Source organism: Capra hircus, chromosome 21, assembly GCF_001704415.2.
Source record: "Capra hircus breed San Clemente chromosome 21, ASM170441v1, whole genome shotgun sequence".
In the NCBI taxonomy this organism is placed as follows: domain Eukaryota; kingdom Metazoa; phylum Chordata; class Mammalia; order Artiodactyla; family Bovidae; genus Capra; species Capra hircus.
Window position 1 is genome coordinate 5,420,422 of NC_030828.1, and position 12,223 is coordinate 5,432,644.

General features: G+C 39.7%; 1 protein-coding gene across 1 annotated transcript in view; it reads left to right on the forward strand.

The window, feature by feature from the left end:
* The window catches only part of CERS3 (ceramide synthase 3), a 157,484-nt gene that overhangs the window by 90,562 nt on the left and 54,699 nt on the right, over nt 1-12,223 (forward strand). Inside the window, exon 10 of the mRNA XM_005694924.3 lies at nt 7,765-7,918. Coding sequence (XP_005694981.2) covers nt 7,765-7,918 — 154 coding nt within the window. The remainder of the gene's footprint in view (nt 1-7,764; nt 7,919-12,223) is intronic.

Genomic DNA, 12,223 nt, shown 5'->3' on the forward strand with positions numbered 1-12,223 from the left:
TCTGACACAGCTCAGAAAACTCAAGTTCTTAGCAATATAAGGACTAGTCTGAAATTACACCCATACTGTGACCTACTCATTTCCATGGATATCTGAACCATAGCTACTCTATTTTGATTTTTAATTGTGATATTCTCCTTAATAGCCAAAGCAGATACTACAATTAACAATGTTAGTGTTTCTCTAGGTATAAGAAGATGCAAGGATTGGGATTCATAAAATCTTTTCCTGAAAATATCTATCTGAAGGACTGTTCTTCCAGTTTTTCCCAGAGCGCTTCATTTTTTTATCTCCACCCTGAACTCCTTTCAAGGGTGTGAAAGGTCAGCAACTGCAGTGGCCATTATTTGATCTTTGTAGAGGTAGATGACAAGTGCCAATTTTCAGTTGATAGGGCCCCTTCATGGTCATAAGTTTGACTGTGATTTTGGGGGCACATCTCCTGACCATTTTCTCCCACGGTACTGAGAATGCTGACAATTCCCAGGTCTGGCAAATATTTCTCTGATAGGCCGTTCAATGTGCTATTACTGTACTAGGCCATAAAACAGTATCCAAAATTCTCTGGACCACCTGTCTTACTAGCCTCTTGGTCCAGGAAAACATTCTCTCTTGTTGCTTCTTCCCATATCTAAAGTTACACTGTTATCATCAATCTCATATGAAACTATATACTATCAGAGGCTCAGTCACACACTTGGTAATGTAAGAAACAGCAATTTTGTAAAACAGGCGAAATACAAATAACATAGCCAGCAGTATTAGTAAAGTTATAAGTAAAAAGTAAGCTAAGAGCTTCCATTAGATGCAGCCCAGTATATCCCAGGTCATCTGACTTAGTCTATTCCATACGAATCCTCATCTTCCAGGGAAATTATATATTGGCACTGTCTATAAGGTACATAGCCCAGTTTCCTAGTGTTACTAGACTGATTATCCTTCAGTTCAGTTCAGTCACTCAGTCGTGTCCGACTCTTTGCGACCCCATGAATTGCAGCACGCCAGGCCTCCCTGTCCATCACCAACTCCCAGAGTTCACCCAAACTCATGTCCATCGAGTCAGTGATGCCATCCAGCTATCTCATCCTCTGTCATCCCCTTCTCTTCCTGCCCCCAGTCCCTCCCAGCATCAGAGTCTTTTCTAATAAGTCAACTCTTTGCGTGAGGTGGCCAAAGTATTGGAGTTTCAGCTTTAGCATCAGTCCTTCCAAAGAACACCCAAGACTGATCTCCTTTAGAATGGACTGGTTGGATCTCCTTGCAGTCCAAGGGACTCTCAAGAGTCGTCTCTAACACCACAGTTCAAAAGCATCAATTCTTTGGTGCTCAGCTTTCTTCACAGTCCACCTTTCACATCCTTAGTAGACTTAATTGTTCCCAACATAGAGACTTTAAACCTAAATCATCATAGCCTGGTGTTATCTATATTAATCCATCCAGGAATTGTGGGAGATTTTTTTCCTTTGCTGAAACTTTGCTTGTTGCTCTGATTGAGTTTGAGTAATAGAAGAGAATTCAAATTTATTACCAGGGTCAAAGCAGGCATTATTAATTGGCCAAGTGAGGAGATCCTATCCAGTAGTATCAGTAGTGACCTGAACATGACTACAATTTTCCTTTTAAAGTAAATTTTCTCAGTGCCAACAATTTGAGCCTTAGAGTGAAGAAATTCACCAAGGTAACCCAGAACTGGACACAGGTAATTGGCCAACAATTGGATTGATTTCTAATACTAGCATAGGATCAGGCCTATGATTTAAAAGCATTTGATTTATACACAAAAGTCCCAGAAGTCGAGAAAACATTATAAATGATCGTATGAATCAGGTGCAGCATCTTAGGCAAACTGTCTATCTCTGATGTTGTCTTCTTCTCATCCTGGTGTAGTGCAGTTTCTCCTCTGGGTGTCATTTTAAGGTGAGATCAGGTCAGCTGTCCTCTCTATAGACTAGTGCAGTGTAAGGGCCTTTGGAAGTGGGAATTAATCTAAGAGTCAATTTACCTTCAATTTCACTGTGAGCAAGCTAGTTAAGAGTACCTGATAAAAAGGTCCTTCCATCCAGGTTGGAGACAGTCCCTTAAATTATGTCCTTTTCCAGTTCTGGTTGTAGATCGCGAGGCATCTGATCTTTGTCCAAAGATAGATTACTGAGATAAGCTTCAGAAACAAACTTAGGGTGTCTCTTAATAATTCAAGTGAATTTTGCATTAATATACCATAACAGCAAAGAACTATTCAGGAAATGGGTCTTAGTAGATACAGACCTTCATTAACAAACTGGGATTTAACATTTATTGAAACATCTTTTTTTCCCTAAAATCACCCTCGTTTTTACCAAATGTAACCAAATTAAGACTAGTTTGTTTGCAAAATAGTTCTGGTGTGAATAAACCTGACCTGATTATTTATATAACCATAATTGATCATAGACTTTTTGCTTTGCTGAAACTTTTATAGAGTCTCAGACAAAACTTTTAAAATAAAATCTTTCAGGGGTAGGAAAGTCATGCCAAAGGCTTATCACAGATTTTGCCTAACAAATCTGGGTGAAGTCTTCACTTTTCAAGGTCTCAAAAATTCCTTGAGATTTCTGTACTTGCTAGTGACATAACCTTCCTAACTTGTCTGATAAAGTTATTGGAAACCTAAGAGTTTCCAATCTCTGAAGGGGTCTGATAGAAAAGATAATTGTTTCCATTTGTTTATAATTTTACCAAATGTCATAATTAGCTTGAGGGGAATATTTACCCTACTCCTGGGAAACACTGATTCAAACCCATAAATTTTTTTCAGATAGAAACCATAAAAGTTATAAGCATGTTCACCAGTTCAGTCCTTTTGTTAACCTTTGTAAAGTCATCAGGTTTCCCATTAGAATACCAGAACATGACAGAATTTTAGGAACTCCATATAAGTTCTAGGATACCTATATTAGTAACATTTATCATACAATATAACCCGAGAGGATTTATTACTCATTTGATAATAATTCCCATGTAATTTAACCAATCAAATAAACACAATTAGCTTAATATATCTCTCTTTGGGATGTTTCAGGGGCCCTCTGAAGCATCCCAAAGTTAACTAGAGGTCAAAAGAACTTGGATAGAATTTGATTTAGAAAATTTTGTCCCCCCCAAAATCAAAAGGGCTTAGAACAGTCAGTCAGATTCAGCCCCCGCTATCGGGTGCGTCACTTAGCTTGCACGTGTCACAGGGGGTGTGCACACCAAGGCTCAAGGTCTAGTGAAAGTGGATTCTGCCATCTTGGGCCTCGTTGGTTCCAACCAGTTTTCCTGTGGCTAAGTCATTCCTAACAAAATCTACTTCCCCAACTAATTGTAATCCAGTCTTAGAAAATCCTGATCATGCGTAACTCACTCATTTCACTACTTTTTCATTTCTCACACCTTTTCTTACTGAAAACGCTTCCCTGAAAGGTTTTTTTTCCACATTGTGTTTGTTTCTTTTCTTGTTAACAAATTTGTAACAAATAGAATACAGTCTTATTTGACCTCTAGTAAATCTAGGTACAACAGAAGTATTATACTTATTGATGGTTCTAAAGGCATGTCTATATCACCAAGTATTAATTTAATATTGAATATTTCCTAGTTCACATGAACCTGAAATTCATTTAGCTTAATTTGGAATTGTTTGATTTGTAAGCACTTACATTTCTTTAAGACGTTTAAATAGAGCTCATTTACAAATTAATCTCAACAATATTATCCAGAGACAAAGACACATACTGAGACACATACATATCCAGAGAGCCACAACACAAGATTTGGCTTCATTTTCTAAACTTAGTCATTAATCAGATATTACAATATAAAATTCACTAGTTTATAAATAACAGTTGGGATAAATAATATTTTTTATAAGCTTCTTCCCATTTGCCCTTCAGTCTTAAGAATTAGAGGTGGTCTAGATTAGTGTTCTAAGAGCCACCTCATGCTAAGAGTTGATTCATTGGAAAAGACTCTGATGCTGGGAGGGATTGGGGGCAGGAGGAGAAGGGGATGACAGAGGATGAGATGGCTGGATGGCATCACTGACTCGATGGACATGAGTTTGAGTGAACTCCGGGAGATGGTGATGGACAGGGAGGCCTGGCGTGCTGCGATTCATGGGGTCACCAAGACTTGGACACGACTGAGTGACTGAACTGAACTGAAGAGCCCTGATCTCAAGGCAAGGAAGAGAAAATCAAGCTCTAACAAAACAGCATCAGGTCTAAACAAAATGGCAGCCACACAAAGCAAAATGGCCATCACAAATAACAACACAGAACACATACACATACCCAACCATCCTAATCAAACACTCCCTTAAATACAAGATTACGTTGTCTCAGAAAACCTCCTATAGAGACACAGAACTTCAGATCCAAATTCTACCAGAGTGAATGAACGTAATCTCAAGTCTTCAAAGATTTCAAAGGGAGGAAAGGAAATCAGGCTGCAAGAAAAGGGGGAAGGAGGCGGGATGGGGGAGCAAAAGGGGTGACCTTACAGACATCTCTTGCCACCTGCAGATACCCAGGTGTTATGGGACTACTGGGCTTCCAGAGAAGGGAGGACTAGAAATTGGCCCTACCAGAGACCAGGCCAGACCAGAACAGAACCAGAATTCAAACCAGAAACCAGAGCAGGGCCAGAATTCAAATTCTCTGCCAAGCAAAGGTGATTGGCCTCTGATCCTCAGCTCAGTCTGAGGCCCTTTGACCAGACTCCTGTGTCTAAGACTGGGGGACTAGAAAAAAGGGTAGGATAGGAAGGGTTAAGGAGAGGAAAGAGAAAGGGAAGGTGAGAGAGGTCAGTAAAGTCTCTTGTTCCTTATCCTGTCGGGGCACCCTGGCCAGTTGTCTGCGTCAGGAGGAGACCAAGGACAAAAGGGTCCCAGTTGGAGCTACTGGGTTTGGTCCATTGGTGGGCAAGCTGGTCCCCAAGCACTCTGAGTGGTCAGAAGGTCATTTGAGTTCCCCAAGTAGTCATGATGTCAGTGGTAGTGAAGAAGAGTCCACACCAGAGTCACCATTTGTTGCAGGAATGGGGACCCCTTCCAGGGCCCAGAAATGGGCTCTTGTCTAACACTCAGAAACCAATTGTCTGAGGAGACACATGTGCTAACAGAGCAAGAGGTTTTGTTGGGAAAGGGCGCCTAGGTGGAGAGCAGTCATGAAAGAGAACCCAGGAGGACTGCTCTGCCCCATGGCTTGCAGTCTCAGGTTTTATGGTGATGGGATTAGTTTCTGGGTTGTCTCTGACCAATCATCCTGACTCACAGTCCTTCCTGGTGGTGCCTACATTGCTCTGCCAAGATGGATGCCAGTGACAAGGATTCTGGGAAGTGGTCAGACACGTGGTGTCTCTTCTGGTTGGTGGTGGCTTACTAGCTCCGTGTTCTTTACCAGGACCTCCTGTCGTAAAACAGCTCATGCAGATGGTGACTGTGGTGCCTGGCCAGGGTTGGTGGATTCAGTCAGTGTGCTTCCCCTAACACACCAAATTGTTCTAACAGTGTAAACTTTTTTTTTTTTTAAGAACATTAAGTGGGAGTTTATTTAAGTAAGGATACGCTCTCAGGGAGATTGAGCAGGTAGGTGAGGAGCTGCCACACTGGATTTCTTTGGTAAACTGGTTATGATGGGCAAACTGATGAAGGGGCAGGATATTCACTAAGGAGTAATTTGGAGGGGCATCTTCCCCAATTTTCATGCCAGCTCTATTTTCCTGAGAGGAAGATGGATTTTTGTCCTTATTTAGCTTAAATCAGAAGTGTCAGTGCATGATGGGTACTTCTTATCTACAAGGCTAATTTTATTTTTAATAAGATCATAATGAGCAAAAGGTTACATTTGAACACAGGAGATTGCCACCTTTCCCCACCTTTCTTTGTCTTCTATTCAGACCCTTATCACCCAATTTCCTATCAGTCTGAAAGTTTCTACTTTGCTTTGTCTGTCTATGGACCCCTGCTATTTACAAGATGTGTGATTTCCTGCTACCTTTTCTCTGCTCATATCTAGCTACCTGCATGCTGTAAGATTTCCGCCTCAAGGAGTCTGGACTCTTAAAACTTTGTAAGTGGCAGAGGGGCCGATGGTCCATCTTCTGTAACTGCTTCAGGCTGACCGTGGGCATTGTCCCTACCTGTGGATCCAGATCTCCTTGCTATTTGTCAGAAATAAGGTTCTAGGGATTGTGTGTAAACTGTTTTGATTTAAAGCTAAATGAAACTGAATGTAAGATTCCATGAGTGATACTTTTACTAGAGTGACAAAGTCTCTACAGAATAATAATAAGTGCTGCTGAAGATGAGCAGCAGCTGGCATTCTCATTCTTTGCTGATTAGGATGCAAAATAGTTATTCTGGAAAACAAGTTTTCAGTTTCTTGTAAAGTTAAGTGTATACTTGGCAGTGTAATACCCAACAGCCCCACCTGTATGTATTTACTCTTAAAAAATGAAAACTCGTGTGTACAAAAAAAACATATATATTACATAAATATTTATAGCAGTCTGTCCACAACTGTCAAAAACTGGAAACAATGCAAATGGTCACTAATGGGTATACCCACACAATAGAATACCACTCACTAGTTTAAAAAATCACGCTATTGATACCCACACAGCTTACATGAATCTCAGAGGCTCTGTGCTGAGTGAAAGAAGGCAATCTCAAAAGCTGACACACTGTATGATTCCATTTATATGGCCTTCTTGACAAGACAAAGGGATGGGGAATAGATAAGGGGTTGCCAAGTGTTAGGTCTGGGGATATGACTATAAAGGGACAGCACCAGGATTTGGGGGTTGATGGAACCACTCTGTCTCTATATTGTGGTGGTGGTTACACAGATCTATGCTTTTATTGTAATTTGTAGAACTGCACACCCCCAAATAGTCAATTTTACTATCAGTCCCGTTCAGTTCAGTCGCTCAGTCGTGTCCGACTCTTTGCAACCCCATGAATTGCAGCACAACAGGCCTCCCTGTCCATCACCATCTCCCGGAGTTCACTCAAATTCAGGTCCATCAAGTCGGTGATGCCATCCAGCCATCTCATCCTCTGTCGTCCCCTTCTCCTCCTGCCCCCAATCCTAAATTTAAATATATGTAAGAAAAGTTAGAGAAGAATGCACAAAATTACAGTTTTATTTTTTTTTAATTGTAATTTTATGGGCAGCGTTCTTATTTTTCAATTTTGTATGAAAAAACTATATTTACAAACATGTATAAACAGCAGTGTTTGCAGTTTGGGAAGACAACAGATAGCCTTCATACTGCAATTGTATCTGAAAGCACTGTGCATCCTTCAGTTCACTTTAGAAAGTGGAAGTAAAAGTAATAATAGAATTTTTGCTTCTTTAAAAGTCTGTTTTATCCAGAAAATTTACTCATGTAATATTTCCCATTCACTTTTGATGCCAAATAGATGAGACTGTGTCCAAAAGGCAATAATAACCCTATGCACACATGCATTATCTCATGTTCTCCAGTCCCGGGAAGGTAGGTGGGATAAGGATATACAGTTCTCTTTGCAGAGAGGAAACTGAGGTAGAGGAACATTTGTGACTTTCCAAAAATGATATAAAAGGTGATATTACCATATTGTTTTCTTTTGAGTCTTTCCTGAACATTATTAGAAATGAAATAAATGTTGTATGCCTTGAGAGAAAAAGTACTTGTTTCCTCACTGAAAATTCAGAAGTGCTTTGACGATAACGAAACATTCTCATTTGTTTGGTTTTTCAGGATTTTATATTGCACGCTGATTCTGCCTCTGCACTACCTTCAACCTTTCTTTTCATACATCTTCCTCAACCTGCAGCTCATGGTCCTGCAAGTTCTTAATCTTTACTGGAGTTACTTAATCCTGAAGATGCTCAAAAGAAGTATATTCACGAAGGTAAGGGCCGTTCAGGTTTTATTGCTCTTAGCAAGTAGATTTCATTGCCAGAACAAAGGTGAGGCCCAGATGATGGAACATTCTACTTAATTTATAGTTAACCAGAATTTTTTTTTCTTGATTGATCATCTTGATGAGAATTTCTTCAAAATATTTTTTAAAATATTATAACAGAGATTGAGAATTTGTCTTTTCAAGTTCTTTATGTCTGACAGGCCCCTAATAAGTAATTTTGAACATATAAATGAATAAACAATTTTGGGAAAGAAGTCACAGTATTTTGGATGGCCAGTTACAAAATAATTTATGAATCTGTTTATGGTCATTAAGTAGATTTCCAAGGTGTTCTTAAGAAATTGCTTTTATTAGAGGACAAGGATTTTCTGGAAAATTTTTATTCAAGAATTGATTGCTGCTTCTTGAAGAAAGTCCTAACGAGTCTAAATTTGCTCCAGTTTGGAGCAGGCTTTATGGTGAGAGTTAAGTGCCGTTTCAGATCCCTAGTTCACCTTTGCTGATTGTCCAGTTTGTACATAAGGCTCTCCCACTGAGCTTTCTTCTCCTCTCTGAAATTTTGGCCATTATTTGCCAATACTCTTTTTCTGAAAATATCTTTTTCCCTAAGAAATAAATAATACATTTTAGACAATGAAAGGGAATTTTTTTGTTTGTTTCATTTAGAATTCTAGTTTTTAATTTCAGAACAGGGGAAGAGATGGCTTAAAGAAATGAATAAGACACAATTGTTCCTTTTGGGGAAACAGCCCAGAATCTAGTTGGGGAATATTCATCTACTAGCAACTATATTTGTTGTATAGAATGTCCTGTGCCAAAGAGAGGTCCCAGAAACTTGCTGTGAAAAACGAAAGAGGAATTGACTCAAGGTGACCAGGGAAAGTTTGGTTATATAGATGGAATTTGACTGGAATTTTTAAGGCAAGTTTAAAAAAAATCAAGTCATAACTCCTTCCTTGCCTAGAAGTCATACATATAAGGGAATTTTAATTAAGAATCTTTCAAGGTGAAAGTTACAGCTGGCCCACTTTTGGGTGTTACCTAATCCCTGTATAACATAGCACTGTATCATGATCAGAATGAGTGACATATGTAACAGATGTGTTTGTAGTTTATCTGATAAGCTCATCTTTTAAATCGAATCTCTGATTAACTTATTTCCCTACTTTAGCATTTGTGTCTCAAAGATCATTGAAAAGTTGACAAATGAAGTTGAGGTTGCCATAAATGACCTCTAGGTCTTCTAAATCTAGACAAAGGTATTGGAAATTAGTCTACATCTGGATTAATCCCAAATCAAATCCTGAATATTTTTTAAACTAAATTGATGATTCGAACTTGTTTTCCTGAGAAAAAATTCTTGTCTTTAGCTGGCTGCTGCTGCTAAGTCGCTTCAGTCATGTCCGACTCTGCAATCCCACAGACGGCAGCCCACCAGGCTCCCCCGTTCCTGGGATTTTCCAGGCAAGAATACTGGAGTGGGTTGCCATTTCCTTCTCCAAGGCATAAAAGTGAATGAAAGTGAAGTCACTCAGTTTTGTTCAACTCCTAGCGACCCCATGGACTGCAGCCTACTAGGCTCCTCCGTTCATGGGATTTTCTAGGCAAGAGTACTGGAGTGGGTTGCCATTGAGTGGCTTAGAAAATAAACCTTTCATTGAATGATTCTAGTTTATTAAAGTTCTCAATAGTTTTTCTATGATCTCTGCAAAAATTACTTTATCTCTCTAAGTGACAGGTACAGATGAAGTAACTGAATTTGAGCAGTTAAGACAATCTATATATCCAGGTATTGGAAGGAAGGCAGGTCACTGAACTGAGCCTGCCCTGCCTTCAGGTCCAGCCTTCCTAGAGCTCCTGTCCCAGTCAGAAGAAGTTCCCTTTTTAACTGGTCATTGTTGTTGTTCAGGCCCTAAGTCATGTCAGACTCTTTGCAACATTATGGACTGTAGCCTGCCAGGCTCCTCTGTCCATGGGATTCTCCACGCAAGAACACTGGAGTGGGTTGCCATTCCCATCTCTAGGGGATCTTCCTGACCCAGGGATCAAACCCACATCTCGTAGTGAGTGACAATAATTACAGGCTTGGGAGAGATCCAGGCAGAACAAAACTTGGAAACCTAGAAAATACTCTTGTTTGGTTTCATCATGATTTTCATATTTCTGATCTCTAATGGGTAATACCAAGCCTGATTAAAAACCCTGTGGATTGGGGAGCTGTGGACAGGAATTCCTGATTTCTCATGCTGTACTTTGGAAAAGCTGTTTCCAATTGCAGTTTGACAGCAGCAGTGGAGGCCCCCGCGGCCCTAATCCTTGCAGCCCTTATGACTTCAGCTGGCTTGCATGTGCACTCTGTTTTCCACAGCAGTGGCAAATCTGGCTGTGAAATCAGCTTCTTCCTCCAAAGCCATAAAGCCGCCTTTTAAAGAATGCTGTTTGAAGGCGTAGTTGCATTGCAAAGGGGAGGAGAGGGATAGAGGCAGGAGCTGAAATTTTTAGAGGACAACTAACGAGTCAGTTTTCAATTCTGTTTAATAAATATTTAGCATTTAACACGCAACACAATTGTTACTAAGGTGACTAATTCTTGATATTTATAAAATGGAATTGCAGAGGTCTGTAGGACTCCAAAATAGGAGGATTTTTTAAAATCCTATAACAGAGATTGAGAGTTTGTCTTTTCAAGTTCTTTATGTCTGACAGGCCCCTAATAAGTAATTTTGAACATGCAAATGAATAAATAATTTTGGTAAAAAAGTCACGGTATTTTGGATGGCAAGTTACAAAATAATTTATGAATCTGTTTATGGTCTCTAAGAATTTGCATGGTAGACTGAAAAGATAAAAGTGATTATTCTTTTAAAAAATTGTGATTTTTTTAAGAATAAGAAAAACTTACTTTCCCTAAGCAATGGGATTGCTGCATGCTTATGATAAATTTGCTACTTTAACAATATTGTTGTAATTTCAGACCACTAACATATACATACCATGGTTAGCAGGCAGCTTGCTTTTGAGAACAAGAATTGGCATTGAAACTTAACTGGTTCCTATAAAATGGAGGATTTTGTGATGAACTACCAGCCCACACATCACATTGGGAATTATGATGGGCTGACATATTAAGCTTACTCTCTTTGCAAACATGAGAAGTGCTTTCAGAGGAAATTAGAAGCATAGCATGCTTTTGTTTGATATTACTTAGAACTTGATCATTCTTAAGTTTTTATTTTCTTTCCTCTAAATATCATACTGAGTGCTAGCCAACTCAAGCATGTTTCTGTGACATCTTAGACTGGTACATCGCCAGAACATGGAGGTGGGACTGTAGCCTGCAGCTGTTACAGCCAGGCTGGAGAAGCCATTGCCTTGGCAACTGGCCCTAGCCATCTGCTCTTGACAAGCAGTGTCTCTTAAGTTCACAGAATGACACTTCAACACATGCAGAACTATTTTAGTTAGAGAAAGGAACACTCTAATAAGGGAAACTGAGAAAACTGAGGCTCAACCAAATTCACACAGTAATTGCATGGTAAGGTCAAGACTAGAAGACCCTGAGTCAAAAATTTATAATTGTTGTTGTTCAGTTGCTAAGTCATGAACGATTCTTTGCAACCCCAAGTACTGCAGCATGCCAGGCTTCCTTGTCCTTCACCATTTTCCAGAGCTTGCTCAAATTCATGTCCGTTAGGCTGATGATGCCATCCAACCATCTCATCCTCTGTTGTCCCCTTCTCCTGCCTTCAATCTTTCCCAGCATCAGGGGCTTTTCCAGTGAGTCAGTTCTTCACATCAGGTGGCCAAAGTATTGGAGCTTCAGCTTTAGCATCAGTCCTTCCAATGAATATTCAGGACTGATTTCCTTTGGGGTTGACTGGTTTGATCTCCTTGCAGTCCAAGGGACTCTCAAGAGTCTTCTCCAACACCACAGTTCAAAAGCATCAATTCTTCGGCGCTCAGCTTTCTTTATGGTCCAACTTTCACATCACTTCATGACCACTGGAAACATCATACTTTTGACTATACGGACTTTTGTTGGCAAAGGGATGTCTCTGCTTTTTAATATGCTGTTGGTCATAGCTTTTCTTCCAAGGAGCAAGTGTCTTTTAATTTCATGGCTTCAGTCACCATCTGCAGTGATTTTGAAGCCCAAGAAAATAAAGTCTGTCACTGTTTGCATTTTTTCCCCCATCTATTTGCCATGAAGTGATGGGACTGGATGCTATGATCTTTTTGAATGTTGAGATATTTTTAAAAATTTGTTTAGTTTTTATTGAAAGATAATTG